General features: G+C 43.0%; 2 protein-coding genes across 2 annotated transcripts; both read left to right on the forward strand.

Annotated features, from left to right (window-relative positions):
- The first annotated feature begins 1103 nt into the window (after positions 1 to 1103).
- SFT2D1 (SFT2 domain containing 1) lies at positions 1104 to 16017 on the forward strand. Its single transcript, XM_084284873.1, has 8 exons — positions 1104 to 1225; positions 6806 to 6892; positions 8024 to 8106; positions 10311 to 10392; positions 11676 to 11711; positions 12445 to 12503; positions 13914 to 13943; positions 15380 to 16017. The coding sequence occupies exons 1-8, from the start codon at positions 1163 to 1165 to the stop codon at positions 15417 to 15419; spliced, it is 480 nt and encodes a 159-aa protein (XP_084140999.1). The 5' UTR covers positions 1104 to 1162; the 3' UTR covers positions 15420 to 16017.
- Positions 16018 to 17297: 1280 nt separating this feature from the next.
- Positions 17298 to 18116, forward strand: PRR18 (proline rich 18; the record flags this gene model as incomplete). The annotated part of the gene is made up of 1 exon (XM_084285026.1): positions 17298 to 18116. The coding sequence occupies one exon, from the start codon at positions 17298 to 17300 to the stop codon at positions 18069 to 18071; it is 774 nt and encodes a 257-aa protein (XP_084141152.1). The 3' UTR covers positions 18072 to 18116.
- Between the last annotated feature and the right edge of the window lie 2124 nt (positions 18117 to 20240).

Genomic DNA, 20240 nt, shown 5'->3' on the forward strand with positions numbered 1-20240 from the left:
CAGTCCTGGTGCTGCCACAAAGGAGCCCAGAGAACATGCTCTCTGGCAACATGACAGATCCCCATACATGAACCACACAGAAGACTTCTGTGAAAACACCACCAGAGATAGCTCTCTGGCCTGTTCCCCAACACATCAGGAATTCCTGCAATTAACACTACAGCATCCAGGTTGAGCAGTGTCCAACTCGAGCCTTGCTATGGGGAAGTGGTGGGGAGGGACCAAGCTGGAGAAAAAAGGTGTGTGAGGAGGCTTGTGACATTGGGCTCCGAGCTACAGAGAGGTCACGTGCCCTGGCTACACACAGCTTCGTTGCAGATCACATGTGGGATCCTGAGCAGTCAACTGGGGGCAGTCTCTTGGGTTCCTGGGGCTGGAAGGCTCAGAGGGACAAATACTTGCACGGTTTGGGTTTTAGGGGGGAGCCCAAAGATTTCAGCTGTGGGTTGTGTCACTTGAGACAAGGTGGGGAAGAGACTGCCACGCTCTGACACGTTTGCTGTCATGCCACCATTGCCAATGGAAGCACAAGCCCACAGTATTTCTGTGGATCAGAGGAAATTGTGAATTGTCGGTAATTTTTGCCATCCCTCTGCCCAAGCAAACAGCAGTGAAGCAAACTGCACCGTGCAGCCATCACGCAGCACACTGGATGCGGTACGTAAAGGTCTCACCAACCACCTCCGGGGGCACCTGATGGGTGCTGTCGTTTGCCTACTTCCACACACCGCTGTCTGCAGCTGTTTCTCCCATTCCCTGGTTTGGTCTTAATTTAAGGCTTCCCGAGATGTGACAGCCCACTATGCGGTTACAACGCCACACAGAGCCCCTCCCTCGGAGCAGGGAGCTGCGTGAGGACGAACACACGCCCGCAGCCGAGAGGAGCGGGTGAGGGGAAGCTCCTGTCCTGCACAGCCCCCCCCGGCACCCCTCACCCCGCTCCCGCAGCCTCCCCGCCCGCCCCGAGCCCCCTCACAGCGCCGCTCCCGCCCCGCCCCGCCCCGCCTCGCGCCCAACGGTCGCCTCGCGCCCAACGGCCGCCCAGCCGGGGGCGGAGCCTGAAGGGAGGGAGGGAGGGGAGGGGCTGCCGTCACTTCCGGTGGGGCCCGCGGGCCGTGCGGTGCGGAGGGGTCGCGCTCCCGCTCCCGGTGCCGGCCCCGCCATGGAGAAGCTGCGGCGGGTGCTGAGCGGGCAGGACGACGAGGAGCAGGGGCTGACGGCGCAGGTACCGGCACGGCACGGGGGAGGCGGTCGGGGAGGCTGGGCTGTGCTGTGCTCCCCGCGCCGTGCGGGCCGTGACTGCCGGGCCTGCCGGGGCTCAGGGGAGGCCTCGCTGCTCTCTGCAGCTGCCTGAAGGGAAGGGGTGGGGAGCTGGGGGTCGGCCTCTTCTCTCAGATAACCAGTGACAGGACTAGAGGGAATGGCCTCAAGTTGCGCCAGGGGAGGTTCAGGCTGGCAATGAGGAGACATTTCTGCTCAGAAAGAGCAGTCAGGCACTGGGACGGGTTGCCCAGGGAGGTGGTGGAGTCACCGTCCCTGGGGGTGTTCAAGGAGAGGTTGGACATGGTGCTTGGGGACATGGGTTAGTGGTGACACTGGTGGTAGGGCCAGATGAACTCGAAGGTCCTTTCCAACCTTAATGATTTTAAGGTATGGAAGGCCTTGGCTCTGTGTGCTGCAGGGTGCTGGAGCGTGGTGGAGGAAGCTGGAATGTGGGGTAGCCTGGGTCTGGGTTTTAGTGAACCAGTACAGTTGGTGTCTGTAGTATAACGCTAGTTCAAGCAGCTTGATGCTAACATGCTTCAGCTGTCTTTGTGCAAAGTTGATGTTGGCCCATGAGGCTCACGAGCTTTGCCTTTTTGTTACAATGAGGCAGGCACCAAAGTGCGTCTAGACCTGGTGTGATTCTGGAAGCACCACAGCATCTGTGTCCTCTCACACCTCAGATAGCATCCAGTGTTTGGGGTGCTTCACCCCAGTCAAGAACTCAAGATTGTCGAATGCTTATTCCTATTAGCGTTAGTTGAATTCCAAGAAAATTATTTAATCTACTGTCTCCAGGCACATTTTACATGAGACACAAATGGTGGCTTGGAGTTCTTTACTGGATACTGTGCTGTTTGTTTCAAGGCAGCAATCCATCAATAAATGTCTGAATGCTTAATCATTTTAAATTGGAGAGATACATCCAGAGAAGGAGGAAACTGAGATAAGAATGTCATTTATTAAGGCCAGTAATTAAGCTATATCGTGGTTTGATTATTGCACATTATAGTTACGGAAGACTTCAAACAGCAAGAATCTATACATATCTAAAAACTACCTATTACATGATAGAAGAATAAAATGTAAGTTTAATGCCCTTTTGGCATAGCACAAAGGGACTTCATGCTGAGATGATGAACCAGAAATGTCTTTTTTTAAAGTAACTAAATACCCACAAAAGAGAAAACTCAGGTGTCTAGCTGAGGTATTTGTTGTAGGTTTCTTTCAAAGTAGCTCTGTATTTCTGGAGCACTGGAAATTGGGTTTGTATTCAGTGAGGGGATTTGTACATGAAGTTCTCCAAAGCTACAGCTTTACAGCTGGATGGTGTTGGCTGCTTTAAAGATGTATGTAACAGAGCAAAAAAGTACATGCAGCCATGCAGAGAAGGACACTTAACGAGGTGACACTGTGAAAGGAAATACAAGGTTCTGCATTTCGCGTGTGAAATGTTTCAGTGTTTTAGATGACCTTTCCAGAACTGACTCACGTGTTTGGTTAAAAACAATGACCCCCTCAGAGGAGTAGCTGCTGGTTGTTTAACAGCGATCATATGCTTCATGTTCATAGGTATCTCTGTGCTCTGCTCACTCTTGATCTTTGCAGAACCATAACCATGAGGTCAGCAGTAATTCTTGTTAAATAGAGGAAAAGTGTATAGTGAGGCGACTGTGTGGTGAGTCAATGAAGTCTTTATGCATCTTCCAGCCTCTTCAGAAAAATGACCTGTCTTGCTGCAATTAGATCAATGATTCTCAGGGGAAGAAGAAATAATTCTTACAAAAAAAGGAACTTATAATAAATTGTAAATGTACCAGTGTAGCGATGACAATGTAACATGCTGCCATTTATTTTTATCAATACCAAAATAGTATGAAGTCACTACTTTTGAGTGGCTTGCTTTCTGGCTTCTTGGAGTTTCCTGATGGTTGTCAATTGGCAACACTGAAGGCATTCAGTAAGAGTTGAGCAAGGAGGAGTAGACCAGGTGTTTAAACTTCTGGTTTTACTTCAAGGTTTTGATAAAAATGCATATAATGAAATATGAAAATGCATCTCTGAAACTTCTGAAACATTGATTACGAATTCAATCCTGCAAAAAAATCTGTTTGAATTTGGGTTTTCTTCATTACTTGCATACTCATAAGTTTCCTATCAAGGAAAGAAATTTTTAACTAATAGAGTCCTTCTTAAAATCAGTGAAAACCCTATTGTTTCTGCCCATGTAGAAGACTTCTATAAGATCACACAAGTATGTGGGTGGAGCCTCAGATGATCAAAACCAGAAGAAACGCTTTTGATCAAAGGCAGCCTTGCAGATTATCGTTCATGTGATTTACTGCGTGTCCATACTGAGTGTCTGCTGCCCAGTAAAGAGACTGCTTTCTGTCACTTGCAAATGGTGTGCTGGCCTGTTGCAAGACTGTTCCTTACGTTTCAGGAAGTCTGCCTTCCTGATTCCAGTTTCCACTTCAGGTTTCCTGTTATTTTCCCACGTCACTTCTTTGATATAATAATTCTTCTGGAGTCTCCTGTGAGCAAAAATCTTTGCTTCTTTCCCAGGAGTTTGATGGTAAAGCTTAGCAAAATGAGGGCAGGTTACTTGTCAGTTTCTGGTTGTTTGTTATTGTTGTTTGTTTGGTTGTGTTTCTTACCATTTGGAAACAAACAGCCCTGAGATACAGCAGGTGGTATGTCTTACAGGAGTGCCCTTGCTCCTGCCACTTCACAGTTCCCTTATGAATCTTTCCCCAGATGCAGAATTTACCTGGCAATTTTGTCAGTCTTCTAAGTAAAAGCTTCTTCTAATATTGTAGAGTGTGGTGCCAGCTCTTGTTATCTGAAGTCTAGGATTAGCACTGCAGTTTGCCAGACAATTAAAAGAAGTCCTAATTGTTTTTTGTTTTTTTTTTTTTTTAAGGTTTGGTTTACAGTCTCTGTTGCACGTAGATGTGTAGCTGTTATTTCCGGGTGTCTCACAGCCCCTCCTCTAGAAATTACTGCTCTTGCAGTAGATTGGGCAGAACAGGCACTGTGTCAGTTCCTTGTTTTTTACAGATCATAACCTGGCATTTTTGCACAAGCTGAAAACAATGATTTAAGTATTTTAGCTGTGTACCTGTTGTTCAGCTTCTGCTGCAAGGTGCTTTACTGTGGGGTGAAACTGGCATCGCAGAAATGCAGCCAGCTCTGTTGCTTCCACTAAGCCCAGAAGGTAGCAGGTATCGGGAACCAAGGAAATGCATTGGAGGAACTGGAGCTCTATGATTCCAAGACATTCAGCTTGATAACATAAAAAGTGATGACGTCAGGAATGGTTGGAGGACCAGGCTTCATTTTTAATGCCAACTCAATTATTTAGTTCTGTTATTACAGAGAAAGCTATGTTGCAATGCTGTGGCAGCCCTCGTGCTGCTGCTTATCTTCCTGCAATTCATCTACATTGCCAATCCAAGCTTTTAAAAATTAAATCTACAAAATGTATTAAGCTAGTTTTAAAATCATATTTTAAATATATTTTTCCTGGCCTTTGTATGGTTCATTTGTTTATGGTGGGCTTTTTGACCAAATAACTGTTACGAGTTTAAGTTGATTTTTTTTTAAATGTATGTGGAAAATGTAATTCCCTGATAGTCATGTAAAGGAACAGATGCTTCAAGACCACCAAGTAGTGCTATTAGAAATAGAATAGCACTAAGTGGCAACAGTTTGCTTCATACACTTGGCATTATTTGCCTTCCAGCTTTCCTTGTTATCCAGGCAATCTGCAATGTGTGTGCTGGACGTCCTGATCGTATCAGCACGTCCTGACTTTGCTTCAGAGCAGGAAGGGAAAGGATTTTTACTGCTTTTTGTGGAAGCGTGGTTAGTTGCATGAATTGGTGTAACTAAAAAACATGTTTCAAAGAGCGCTTTGAGTGTGCATCTTCAGCTGAGCACTGCCAGCTCTTCCTGCAATTCCCACCCATGGAGGCATTCAGGAACATGACTGTCAAAAATGGTTTTGAATCATTAACCGTCTTTCAGTTATTGTTTTTGTCTGTTTCTTTAATGCATACGTAAGGATAAAGAGTTGGGACAAACAAGGTAAGCTGTACCTTCCATCCTTTGGAAACTAATGTCTTGACTGTTGAACACAAAGAAGAAAAAATTCATACCAATATTGCAGCAGTGTGTCTGCTCAGTCAGTGTGCAAGTGTAACAGGTTCATTGTTAGTATTCTGATCTTTCTTCTTAAGTAAATACTTAAGGTATTTGATTTGATTAAATAAGGTTATAAGTAGGAAGTAGTCCAGGCTATTATTCTCTGTTGACATAAGTCCAAAGACTCATTCACTGCAGCCGTAACAGTGTGCTTGTCTGTGCCTCCTTTTGATTCAGTTCAGTACAGGTTCTGTATTCATACAGATGTGAAATCGTTCTAAGCAGTAAACAAACTTAATTCATTTGTTTACTGAAAGCGAAATTTCTGAAGAGTAGAAGCATTAAACTCATTGATTAAGGAAGCCCTAACTGTTGTATATTTGATTATTAATGTTTGACTGAAAATATCTGTAGAACAGATGACAAGTGCAGACAAGTTTGCTTGTGTCATCTGAACAAAAATGAGAGTTAGATTTACAGCCAGCTTATGTAAGCTGAAGCTACAATTTTCTTAATGGAGCAGTTTAGAATAGAGGCCATAGTTAACTTCAGTCACCTGGAGTAAGGTGGAATTCATTGATCTCACAGCATGGGTGGACAAGGTGAACTTCTGATGAAAGGGGCAGTTCTGCCAGCCCTATGGCCCTGCCTCTTGTCTTGCAGTCAGGAAGCCCCGCTGCTTTTCTGTCATCTTGCAGAGCTGGTTTGGCTCATGGGGCTGTCATCAAAGTGAAAGGAACCCTAGTTCTCTTCCGGCTTCTCAGGCAATGTTGGTTGGCTCAGCTCAGCTCATCAAGGGACCCTACAGGTTCTGGAATCACCGGAGAAGCAGGAAGCAAAATTATGCCTTTCGGCAAGTTAGCTGTCTGGTGAGACATGGTGTGTTAATCTGCCCATACCTTCACCCTATAAGGAACAGTAACTGAAAAGGAATTGTAGTGCTTGCAACGGGTACTTGTGGGAATATGGACGGTGGATTCTGTCTGGTAACAGAAAATGGTGGTATCACTGACAGGAACATAGAGCACGGAACGAATAGGTGTGTTCATCAGCAACCTGCTGGAAGGTCCGTTTGTTCTGCTTTGGTACCGTCATGAGATTTTTCAGTTGTAATTACCTGGGGAAAGGACGTGCAGCTTGAAAGTGGAGCAATGTTGCTTGAGTGCCAGCATGTACCTTCACAGGTTCTGTCTTTTTTGTGAACGTTTCCAAATTGTTGATGTAATTCTTAAACTGGGAAATAACTAACATGTAAGCAGTTGTGTTTAAGCAAGGTAAAATAATTAGTTTTGGCTGAAAAAAACACTTGTTTAAAATTAAGGACTTAATGAAGAAATGTTCTTAAGGCTGCTTGAAACTGGTTTTGTAATATTTTTTTCTCTCTCTTCCTGTTAAGGTTCTTGATGCCTCAACGCTCAGCTTTAGTACACGAGTCAAGTGGTTTGCCATATGTTTTATTGCTGGTGTTGTGTGTTCTATTCTCGTAAGTCAAGCTTTTTTTTCCCCCTGTATTTTATTAATGTTCTTGGGAATAATATCATTAATATTCATATACGTGATCGTGTGGACACTACCACATATAACTTGCAGCCAGGGGCTGCTGGTCTGTAAATCACATTTTGGGCCATCTTTCTTGCATTCACAGCAACGAGTGTTTTTATTGTAGGGTAACAATTTCTTACCAAAAGGCATGAACACTGACAATGCACTATATTTCTTAGATATGTATGGTGCAGTAGAAAGAGGGTTTTGCTGTTCTTTAAAATACTCTCATCTTATTTTTATACTCTTTCATGAAAGGGCGAAAAGGAGGGGAAGTTTGAAAGATTTTTAAAAGCTGAAGAAACTACAAGTATAACCTGTCATGCAGATCAGTAGGTGATGACAGCTGTAGCATGACGATACTTGAAAAACTTGTACTCCTGTTGGACAAATGATTTGCTGACTAAAATCAGTTCTTGAACTTGTCAGGATGCTCAAGTCTGCAGTTAAAAGCAGAGTTTATTAATTGATTGTGTCTTTCAAAATCTGACATGGGTAAACATGGGTAACTTGCAGTATAAAGCACTTCTTTATCTGCATGTAGTGTCAGATGCAGGTGAAGTAACACTGAGGGAAGTACCCAGTCTGTGGGTTTTGTGGGCATGGTGCTCTTTAAGTTCTTTCTCATTATGAAGCAGGATGTTGATTCTTCACAGAACGTGGCTTTTGATGTAGATGTTCTTTGAATAGTGTGTGCGGATAACACTTGCAGTTTCTGTGCAGACTGTCAGGTAGATTGCCTTGCCTTAACAAAACTGAAAACAGGGCTTCTTTACAAAACTGAAAATACCATAAAAATAGTGTTAACAGTATAAATAACCATTATGAACAATATAAGTAAACATAGCTTGGTTGTAAAAATTATTGCAAAATATATTAAATCAATACATTATTTTGCCAGTAGGTGGCAACAGAGGCATGCTGAATATTGTCTAATACAAATTTGAGAACAATATGCTCTGCTGGGATATGTTAAATGGTTAATCTCTAAAAATAAACTTCTAGGCTATAAAATCTCAATAAATTGAGTTAACTAATTACAAACATATAAAAATCCAATCTTTTTTAATAGGGAACAGGATTGCTATGGCTCCCAAAGGGAATCAAGCTTTTTGCAGTGTTTTATACCCTGGGAAATATTTCTGCATTGGCCAGGTATGATTTCTTAATTATTATTAATAGGAAAATGTTCTCCTTTTCATCTACATTTACATTTGTTTTACTCTAAAGTGTTGTATATTTGTTATGTATAAACAACATTGTTTTCCAATTTGATATTGGAATACTAATATTCCATTATATTGTAAGAATCTTTCTTACAATTTTGAAGTTACTAAAAATCAAAGAATATCACCTAATCATTTCTTGTTGCCCTGGAGTAATGTCTTACGTGATTGCTTTGTAGACATAGCACAACCCCTGTCTGAAGCGTGAATAACAAATTGCTGGCTGAATCTTGCACTTCTTACCACTTAAGTCTTTCTGAGGTACTAAGTTATTACTGGGAGTTAGGCAAAACTGAGTCTTCCCCTTTCTCTCCCTTCTATTCTTTGCTTTTTTTTAAACCTTGTGTTGTGTTTCCACTGTTTCAAATTAAATTAGCATTTTAGGAATTCTGTACTACTCAAGTCTAATTCTCTGTGAACTAAGAGGAGAACTTTTACAGATTGGTATTTGTTTTAGAAAAACGCTGAAAATGCTTTTAGTCTGGATTCTAACTGAAGAAGTAAAAAGACGACCCCTTCCCTTTCAGGTATTCTGTTAGATACAAATAGCAGGCAAGTGCGCTCTGAGAATATTAGGAAATGACAATGGAAACCCCAGCTTGACAAGGAGATTTAAACTTCGTTTCAAACAAAAATGAAGCTACCACCCCTTGTAAATAGTCCTTTCTGGCCTGTTTTTACTGTAATTTTCTACCCACAGCCATGGAAGCAATGATACGTACTTGATTTTTCCCTGGGCTGATGGGTAGGTCTCCTACAGAATGTGTTGTGTGTGAGAAATACCATATGAAAGTGGAGGACCTTTGGGTGTTTTTTGTTTGTTTTTTTGTGTGTTTCTTTTCCCTACAGCCTTTCTGCACCCTTTGGGTTCTCTTACTTCTCTGCAGAAGTTCTTCTTGTGATATCTATACTTCAATGCTAAACAGGCTAGCATCAATTCATTTAGCTTTTTATGTGTTGTTTTTTTTTCTGCCTATCTTAGGATGTTTGAGCCTCCTGCATTTTTTCCACTAAATTTTCATCATCTTTATCCTTCCACTGGTGAACTAATTCTTACTTCTAGTTTTTCAGGTTTCTTATTTAATCTTAATTTAATTTGGGGCACAGCAGCCAAGATGAGAAATACTGAGAAAAGTTGGTTTGGATTGAAGTGAATTTAAAATATTTCATATTTGAGATTTTTTTTCTCATTTAACATGAGATGTTGAGGTCTGGCCTATCTGTGTGACTTCAAGAAAAAAGTTGAAGAGAAGGGAGGTGTATTCACAAAGTTAACAGCAGGGTAACATCTAGATGTAGGAAATTATAGTTCGATTTACTTCTTCAGAGATATATCTCCAGATTTCTATCCTAAAAGATACATAGTTCACCAGACTTATGATTGATCTTGGCAGAGAGCTCACTGACTGTTCCACTTCATATAAATAAATACTAACTAGAAAAGAAGTTAAGGTTGGGTGTCTTATTCTGTAGTAAAGCATTCAGACCACCACCAGGCGACAAGATCCTCATTCTCATTAAACATTTTCTGCAAAGCAGCGGGGCTTCAACAAGAGAGAAGGAAGGGACTCATCTCAATATTTGTAGACAGATCATTATTCCTATGGTTGGTTCACATCGCATTTCTTTGGATGAACAGATAAACCTGGAGCTGGTGATAGATTTCATTCCCTCTTCAAATTAACCACGGAGAAGAAGGCTGGAGGGTTTCTCTTCTTAATGAGTTTGGGCAAAGATTTAGAGCTTTTCTGTAATCTTAAACGTAGCTACTCACATGCTGCTAAACAAATTTTCTACAGAAGTTTGTCTTTGAATTCTGTGCATTCTTTTGTCAAATCTGTTCTTAAAACAATTTCAAAATCAAGTCCAAATTAATGACCCTCTGCTATGTGTGGTAATGTGTTTGGAAAGAATTTCATAGCCCAGGATGTGAGCTACTTCCAGAACTAAGTTCTGGATTTCCCAGTTAATTCACCTTTCATCCTAAGAGGTATCTGTTGATAAGCAATGAAATGCCTTTCTGAACTTTTGTGGTCATCTAACTGTTGGAAAACTGATTAAATACCTGTTGTCTTTTGCAAAGATTTATTTGATTGTGGTTTACCATTTCTTTGTTTCCTTCCCTCCCGTTAGTACGTGTTTTCTGATGGGGCCACTGAAGCAACTGAAGACTATGTTTGAGCCAAAAAGATTAGTAGCTACAATTGTAATGCTGGTAAATATACTTCTCTTTCTAGCTGCTTTTGCTAAAATTTTTGAGGCTTTGCAAAAGGCGGGATATTTCTAAATCTGCATTTTGTTTGTACTGAGTAATTATAGTCAAGCTGATTAGCCCTTTATATCAAAGATCATTTCACTCCTTTCTATGACCTTGTTTGTTGTTGAGTTTGAAACTTTTAATAATTTGGAGTAAACTGTTCATTACTAAATACTTCTTATTAAATACTACTGTTAGGTTGATTACTTTTAACTTGTTTTCTGGAATAATTTGTTCAAGAGCAAGGCTAGAGATAGACTTTTCAGCTACTTTGAGAAGCCAGTGGTCACAAAGTGTAGCTGGACGTTTGTTTGTTGGCTGTAACTCAGTTGGTATAGCTTAGTGGTTCAACACTTTCAAAGCAATTCAAAAAAATAATTTCTCCCCTCAAAGTCCAGGAAACCACATGTTCCACTTTGCAGCTCAACGTTGTGAGGTTCTTCGCTTCTCTACTTCCGTGAGCATCATTTCGTCTTCCAGGAGGAAAAAAAACCCACCCCCTAGGAAAAATAGTATTGTTTCTTTAAAAACCTGAGAGATTACATTTGTAATTCTAAGTACAAACTACCAGCTAAAAAGGATTAAAAAGGAGCTGCATGAGTAGCTTGAAAAAATCCTCGTGAGCTTTTTCACTGTGTATGAGGCAGCTGATCCCTGGTGGCCTTTTCTTCTTTGTTGTCAGAAGATTTAAAATAATAATAGCAATAATTGGCGGAAGCAGCAGATCCTGTGTTTGCCAAATATCATATTTAAGAATGGATGCTTAGTAATGGATTGTTGGTTGTGATGCACCTATCTGTCATGTCAGAAACTGATACTATGAACAGTGGATTCAGAAGAATACTGTGCACCAAATTAATAGAATAGTGATTCCCAGGCTCCTTGAGTGCTTTTGAACACGCTTTATCATCTGAGCTCACCACTTTATAGTCCTGACACACGACTACACTACTTTCTGGTTATATTGCTTTTGGTTTCTGATCTCAGTTCCTGCCTCCCCTTTCTTCTAAGATGAGTCTCAGTACTTCTGGCCATGGGGCACTGTGTTCACGGAAAACATTGACTTGTATGAACTTCAGGGTGTAGTCTCTGTGTGGCAGTCTTTGGCTCTACTTGCTTCATGAGTCAATTCTTGAAAATGCTGATTATCCACTGAAAACATGAAAGCAGTACTGTATGTGACTGTATGTGCTTGGTGTGTATTTGAATATTCATTCTTTTCTTGTCTTGTCTCCCTCCAGCTTTGCCTATTATTGACTCTGTGTGCTGTATTCTGGGTAAGTGAGAATACTTTGTTCCCCTAAAGAACAATCTAACTGTTATCTTATTGATTGTATTACGGCTTTAAAATTCAGCGCAGTGGTAGAGGAAAGATGAGCTTGTGTTTGTGATTTCGATTTCCAGCTGCAGTTGAGTTTGGGTGGAGTGGTGACCCTGATGATTACAAAACAAATGCGTCTTTCCACTTGCATGTGATGTGGATAAGAATGCAAAATCTAGAGTATCCAGTTTAATTTGCAGACCGCTGGCCTAAGAACTGAGAAAAGCAACTTAAAACATTTTATATACTTCTGTCAAAAAATGTGTAGCAGTCTTTAGAAACCACAGATTCTTCCTTTATTCGTCTTAATCAGTTTAATGTTCTGAGAGGCAGAGCAAATAGCTTCGGGTGATCATTTTGAAAAATGGGATAGTTAACGTATTATGTAGAAGTGAATGCTGTACTCTGTGTTTGCAGAATTGTAGTATGAATGAAAATGAAAGTGTTAGCATTGATGCTTTTAAGTATTTTTAAAGCTAGAGACTACGTTCGTAGCACAGTGCTGATGAAGTGATAAATGAGAGTAGAAAGAGTTGTTAGAATGGGAAGGAGGAGTTAATTAAGCTAAGATGAGATCTTAAACATCGTCACTTAACTAAAATTTTGGCTACTAGGCTATTGTACTTGTCCGCAGTATAGACTTATGAGAAATGAACTAATTTGCAATATTTGTTCTATTTCTGATATAGTGGAACAAAAAAGGTTTGGCATTGTTATTCTGCATATTGCAGTTCTTGGCAATGACCTGGTAAGATTCATTTTGATTTCTTCTCTCTGTCCCTACACCTGCATGTTTATAAACCTGTATGTATGTACACACACGCTTGGTATAATGTAAATGCTCATCCACACATTTTTTGAAGCTGGGTTGTGTAACTTCAGCAAAATCTATATGCAGTCTTTTTGTAAAAATAGGAATTTCAAATACATTCTGCAGTGTGTGGATGCTTGAGGCATTACGAATGGAAAATGTAGGCAAAAGTTGTCGTGCCTTTTCTCTGGTGGAAAAGTACCTGTGTATTCATATGCCCTGCTTACAATTACTCCCTCTTTTTTGAATTCTAACTAAATCTTCATTTTTTAAGTGGAAGAATATAAATCACATTTTTATAGGGTTTGTCCTGTCCCTGAGAACATTCAGTGAGTGGGTGTGAGAGGGTAAATTCAGTGCGGCAGGTACTGTGATGGTGTGATGGCCATAGAGGTACTTTCAGGGGCTAGGCCTGGAAATATGTGGGCACAGTTTGATGAATGCCTGCAAGCCTGGCAGAATTTTCTGAAGTTATTGCCTTCTCCATGGAGATGTAACTGTACCTATTTGGTCTCCTTGTCCCGGCTGAATTACTTACTACTAAAAGTTAGCCGATCCCAGCTGACCACAGTTCTTGTTTGAACTTGCCCTGAATACATAGTGTCTATACAGAACTTAAATCTGAGCACAAATAACTGTGTTTGTTCAGGACAGGGACTATTTGGTGTTTTGCTGGGCCCTCATTAATATTTGCTACTAGGCAGCATTAGTTAGCAGTCTTCTGTGTTTTACCTGTTTACAGCAGACAGCTTCTCATTTAAGTGTCTCGGAGCTTGGTGGGGATGAGGACAAAACATAGCCCACGGCTGTGTTTGTGAGAAGCAAGTTTCAAAGGATGACAATGTCAGCTGTTTGAGTGTCAAAACCATGGCATGTTATTCTTACCACAGTGTACATCTGTATGGTTACACAAATGTGTATTTGCATTGTAATGTATACTGGAAATGTCGTAATGTATACTGGAAAAAGTAGCCTCTCTTGTCTTGAAGGATACAATTTTGCCCAGAAATCTTCATTCCTTTTGAATTCAATGGTGATTAAAAAAAAAAAATCTGCTTCTGTGTTGTTTTTTTTTTTAAAGTTGAATTTGTGAGAGGAGAATCATGAACTATATGAGAAATCAAGGAAAAAGTATGCCAGTAAGCCCTTGTCAGTATGTTTAGTTCTTGTCCAATTCTGTTGTCTTTTTTTTAATAGCAAGCGTTGAATTGAGTAGGTAATCTTGTTTAAAGTTTCAGTAGAAGAGTGCTTTTATTGGTGCTGCACTAAAGTGCAGTAGGTGGGCTGTCTGAAGGACACGAGAACTCTGTCAAATATGTGTTTTGTTCTTTTTTTTTTTTTCCTCAGGTATAGTCTGTCATATATTCCTTTTGCAAGGTGAGTGAATAATTCTATTTTAACAAAAACTTTAAACAATAATCTTTGTTATAGAGGGAAGAAAGCCCTTAAATTCAGAATGTGGAAACACAACTTTCCTGGTTTTAATTTTAGAAAATGATGTAGGTGAACTAGAAGTAACAATTGGTACAAACTTCAGATACAAGTAAAGTACATGGTAACTTTCTTTTAAATGTCATTATGCTTTTCTTCTTAAAAAAAAATTATTTAAATTCTTGCATTTTGTTTAAATGCATTGATGCCATAGTTGATTTTCAGGTCTTAAAGATAGCCTATGCATCTGAGAATTTGGTTAAAAGCTTTTTTCTTCTCTACCTGCAGTACTCAGAGCTCTGAAAACAATTAGGTTATATGCATCACTTGAGGGTTTTTTTTTGTTTTTATTTTGGCTATTATGTTTTATGGGGCACTGAAGAACTGAATTTTCCACAGGCTGCTTTCAGTAATACAGTAATGTCTTTAAGGGCTATGAACTTATTTACGTACGTGGAGTGCCATCATAAACTTCCTGAATAGGCTGCCTTTCATATGAAGATAGCTATTTAAGCCTTGTCAGGTGCTAGAGAACAGTATTATGTATTTTGTTTAAAGTATCTATCTATCTTGATTTCAGCCAAGTTATTCTTACTTGATTTAAATTCGTTAATGTTTTACTCTTAGCACCAATTTACTTGTGTTTTTTTTTTTTTTCCAGTTAATGCTGGCTATTTTGCTGACATGACAAAAAAAAAAAGCAGTTATGAGAGCATTTTTCTTTCAAATTGACTAACAACAGAATAACTTCTGCTCCTTAATAAGTTGATGCATTTTTTTAAGGAAATGAAAAATAAAGAAGAATAAAGAGAATAAATAGTTCAGTCGAAAGAGAGTTTATTAATTATTGGTTAAAGAAATAGACCCTTCAAGATATTTCAAACTTCTGGGCTGAGCCCGCTCTTTATCCTGCAGTGTTAGGGTTGTCACTTTAAACCCTTCAGGCTGTGCCTTTTTTTTTAGCTCAATTGTATGCAACTCAGAAGTGGCTTGGACTCAAAGCACCTGTGCTTTGGTGATTGTCCGGATCTGGCACGCTCCTCAGCCCTGCCTGTGCTGGCCAGCCCTTGAGAAGTAGGGCCCTGACCCTTGCTAAGCCACCCAGCATGCCTGAGAACAATTAACAACGTGGTCTGTGTTGTAGCATGTGTCTGAGTGCAAAAATAAGGGCAGATCTGAGGGGCTTGAGCCTTTGCTTTAGGGGGTGATGTGCATTCAACATATGATGGCCAGTAAGAGCCTGCGTTTGACAAACTATTGCTTTTTTGTCTTAAATTTGTGTAGTACTCTTAATTTTAAACGTGTAATGGTTGATATGTATATATGAGTGAAACTACAAATAGCTTAACCAACCTCCCCCTTTTTTTTTTTTCTTTTTAAAGGGATGCTGTGATTAAATGCTTCACGTCCTGTCTAGCATAAGTTGAAAACAAGAACCACTGTATACTTTGAAAGCAACTCCGACTCCTCTGTGAACTTTACTTGGAGAACTATACTTCTCCACTCCTGAAAAACCCAGTAATAATTTAGTATTTTCCTTTCATTTTGCCTTTGGGGGATTAAGTAATTTTTACTAGAAACAGCTTTTAAAATAAATCAGGTGAAGCTATATGTTTACCCTGGAGCCTTTAGGCTTTTTAACCAAAAAAAAAAAAGTACATTGAAATACTTTTTTGTTAAGATCAGTTAAAACTTTTGTTAAGATTGTTAAAACTCCCTTGCATCTAGTAACACGGAGTATTCCCCAGTGTAGGCAGGCCTCCAGAATCTGGGTAATGTGCATGAAGTTTTCATTTACTGTTCTGTCTAAAACTTGTAATGTGCCATTTATGTTTATATGTTATTCATGGTATGTTTTTCCAAAGACAGAGTTTTATAAACATTGTAAAGATCTGGTAAGTTATAATTAACTGCTGCTTTGAAATGTCTATACTTGTGCTTTATGGAAAAAGCTTAATGAAAGTATGTGAAAGTTCTGTTAAAAGCTAATTGATTTTATTAAAATTATGTTTTAAACATTTTTGTTACTTTCCAATTAAATACTTTTTACTTAAAACTTAAGGATAATGTATGAATGCTTTGTGAAATAAATTAGTTTTACAGGTGCTTAAACTATTTTTTTATTTAAGAATCAGCTATAGAGGCTTGAAAACTTCAGCCACTGCAGTTGAATAAGTACGAAAATATATAAAAAGTGGGGGAGTACATAGGTGACTACACAAATTTGGTTAGACTTGTGGAAGTTACTTTAAAGCATCTTTGTGTTTGTAGTTAGACTGACTGTAGTTGTTCTGACTTAAATTCCACAAATACGGAAGGGATTTGAAAAGATGTGAGCTGCAGTGTCAAGAAGAGGGGGAAGAACTGCCACTTAGTATTTAGGGCTTAGACAAAATAGATGAATTGCAGTGCATTCCTGTCAAATCTTGGTGTATGTCGTACAAAATAAGTTCTGGGAAGCTGTATAAAAGATGACAGCAGAATTTTGCAGTTAAGCTGCCAGTTAAGCCCCACCTTAACGGGTTAGTGCCGGTGGCATCTTCCCTGCTGCTGGTAGAGGGGCCGGGCAGCCAGACTGGTGGTGGGGCAGAGAGCAGCGCCTGTCCAGTGGTGCCCCTTATCAGCTGTGGTTGTTGGTGGACCCTGGGTGCTGCTGCTGCTGCTTTGGGCTTGCAGCTTGCCCTGAACCTGAGCTAGGCTGTGCCTAGGGCGTGACAGATGCTGTTGTGGAAAGGGCTGTCCTTCACAGGTTGCAGTGGGGTTTGTTGCCCATCACCTACCAGTTCCTGTGCAGGATCGTCATTGCTGCGATCTTTAATTAGCACTGTGTCAGTCATGCAGATCTCATTTATGCACTCTGGTAAATAAAGCTGCCACTTCATTGTAAAGCTTAGCGGTTTGTATTGCGCTGCCACAACAGAAGGGAATCAGGAATTAAGTGAGATCCGCGCACTGTTGTGCTTCTATTGGCACCGTGGCGGTGTCGTTCATCCTCTGCTCCCTTACTAGCCCCCCCTAACGCTCTGCCTCACTCAGCAGCGCTCCCCCAGCCGCGCTGCCTCCTCCCTTTGTTCGCCGCCGTGCCTGTGCCCAGGGCTCGCACACGGGTGGGTGCGCGGTGCCCGTGAGCGGGGCTCGGTCTCGCCGTGCGCCCTCCGCGGGGGGCGGACGGGCCCTTCCCAGCGGCGGGGCGGCGGCAGGGGTGTGCCCGGGGCGGGGCGGGCCGGGGGCGGGTTGCCGAGGGGCCGGGCGGCGGCCGGCGGCGTGCACCGAGCCCAGAGCCGCGCCGCTGCCGGGGCCATGGGGCTGCAGCCGCGGCGCGCAGCGGGGCCCTGCCCGCGGGCGGGGCGGGCCGCGGCTCTCACCGGGGCCGCCTGGGCCCGCGGGGAGGAGCCGGAGGCAGCGCCCGGCCGCGCCGCGTCCCTGCCGCCCGCCCGGCCCGGCCACGCCGCCGCCGCCGCCGCCTCCCCGGCGGCCGTGAGGGCGCAGCCCAAGAAGCCGGCGGCGGCCCCAAGCGCCAGGAAGGCGGCGGCGAGGCCGGCGGAGGAGAAGAAGGCGCGGGGGGCGCCCCCGGAGCGGCGGCCGGCGGCGGAGCGGGAGCGGGGGGCGCGGCTCCAGCCCCAGCTCCAGCCCCAGCTCCAGCCGCGGCCGGGGGCGGTGGGTGCCGGCGGGCGGCCCTGCGAGAAGAGCCCCGGCGGGGCGGCGGCGCTGCGGCTGTCGCTGAGCCTGCCCCCCGAGGCCGTGCGGGTGCTGCAGCGCCGCGGGCTGGAGCGGCAGCGGGGGCAGCCCGGAGCCGCCGCCCCCGGCGGCCGGGGGGCAGCGGGCGCGGCGCGGCGCGGGGCGCGGGCGGGGGGCGGCGGTGGCAGCGAGCTGCGGGCCCTGCTGAAGATCTCCCTGCTGAACGAGCGGCACCGCTACGACGACGAGGAGTACGAGGAGGACGACGAGGGGGCGGCGGCGCTGGACGAGGGGCTGGTGCGGAAATGCACCGAATGGCTGCGCGGCGTGGAGAGCGCGGCCGGCCGCGACCGCGGGGACCGGCTGGACAGCCTGCCGCACCTCGGCGCCCTCTGAGCCCCCGGGCCAGGGACAAAGCAGCGGGACCGGCGCCGGGGGCGAGCCGAGCCTCCTCCCGCACCCTCCCCCTGCCCTTTTAACAAGCCTCGCGGCTCCTTTGTAAGACGCGCGGGGCGCTTTTGTATATTTGTACAGAGCGGTGCGTTTGTATTTATTGGAATAAAACAGCTCTTTCGTGCCGCAGTGGCTCTGTACCGCGGGGCGGGCGGGCGGGGGGCTGCTGTGGGCAGGGGGAGACAGTGGGGAGGAGGAGGAGGAGGAGGAAGGGTGGTGGTGTGGCTGGGAATGGCACGGCTCCTGCCGTGGTGGGTCGGAGGGTGGGTGTGTAACCCTGTGCGACTGGCCGTGGGGTGAGGCTTCTTGCAGCTTGGTCGCAGAAAGCGGTAGCATGTCACCTTTGTAAGGTGTTTCATTTTGCTTCACAAAACACGGACGTACGGGCAGTAATTCTGTCTCACTTAATACAAATGACTCTGCATAGCTTCCTAGCTATGAAACACGTGCATCTTGGTATTTTTTAACCAAGTTTGCATGAGGATCTGCTGTATTCATCGACCATCTTTCAGCAGGTCTGCCTTAACAATGGCAAACTTCCTGCCAAATTTGTTTGGTGCTGGACCGATGTCAGATCTGCTTTCCCTCCCCTCCTGAGCAGTGAGGAGGACATTGGTAGCAGAGCTGTAGCTAGGTTTGCCTCGTGTCTCCATGGGAAACGTGAGAGTATAAAGAGCCTCCCGGACAGATACTGAGTTCCTTAAAACTTCTGAGCGCTTTCACATCCAATATAACTAAGATCTCTAACTGGATCAAAAAGTGATTCACTCATTAAAGACTGAAGTATCAAGGAGCTTACTTGTGAAGCTGAAAAATGCTTTGTTCAGAGTATGAAGGGTGGCAGAAAATTTGAGAAATTTGAATGCGTAACAGCAGAAAATGCTGTTAATAGCATGAATAGCATGACTGGGGAGGGAAAAAAAAAAAGCAGCCAAGTTTGACAAAGAAAGGAACAGGTACATTAGAAACAAGAATTTGAGAATTGGGGAACTGCCAGGGTAGGTCTTTTCTAAAGCATTGATTTGAACAAAGATATCCAGAAATCATGCAGCCAGGATCTTTTGTGCTGGATAGTTCTTTGTGTGTGATATCTGGAAGTGGGCTTGAGATTGGGCTTGTGGAGAGGTCTGGATGGTGAGAGCCACTGGTGTCCCTGGAGTCATACAGCTGATGCCTGCTTGGAGTGGTACCTCCTTCGATGAACATTAACACCTGTTGGTTTTAGTATTTACCACATCTGCTGCTCTCTTTTAATGGTAAATGATAAAGTGTAAGTATTTTCATTTGAAATGTCAATAAATCTTATAAGCAAAATTAGGAAAGACACAAAAAGTTATTTCCTTCATACCACCAAAAACTGTTAATTTTGCATGTAGTGTACCTCTGGGTGTCAATAGGCATGATGTCACAAGTTAACCACAGTTCCTTTTCTTGCTAAAAGTCTGAGAGCCCTTTGAAGTGTCAGGGCCTGTTGTCTGGCTCATCCTGTCTCAGTCCTCTCCCATCTGATATGATGGATCACATCTGGATGTGCTCAGGAGAATAGATGTGCGCTCCTCTAAGAGCCAACAAGCAGACTTGAGTTTCATACAGCTGGGTTTTACTCTATATTAGATATCCCCAAGGAGCCTCAGCCTGAGACTCCCAGCTCATAACCCTTTTAGCTGCTGAGAGAGTTATTAGCAGCTGGTGCCATGGGTATTTAAAATAATCGATTCTTGCTTTGGGGTAGATAGCTTCCTGTCTTCCCCCAAACACATCAGTGTGATTTACAGTGGAAGAAAAAAAGAAAAGGAAAAGGAAAAGAAAAAAAAATGAATAGGAAAAGGAAAAAAAAAAAAAAAGAAAAAGGAAAAGAAAAAAGGAAAGGGAAAAAGAAAAGGAAAAAGAAAAAGAAAAAGAAAAAAAAAAAAGAAAATAAAAAGAAAAAGGGTCATTTTTTTTAGTTAGCTAATAAATGGTATCAGGGTTTCTGCTGACGTGAGCAAGCCTGGAGAAGCTAGGGGCAGGTGATCCCCATCCCTCTCTAATGAAACAACTCACCCTTGAGCATCACTCAGTTTTCTCCTAGCTTTTGCCTGCATTTAACCTTCCTCACCCCACTGACAAAAT

Source organism: Netta rufina (assembly GCF_964035555.1).
Source record: "Netta rufina genome assembly, chromosome: 3".
NCBI classification, from domain to species: Eukaryota; Metazoa; Chordata; class Aves; order Anseriformes; family Anatidae; genus Netta; species Netta rufina.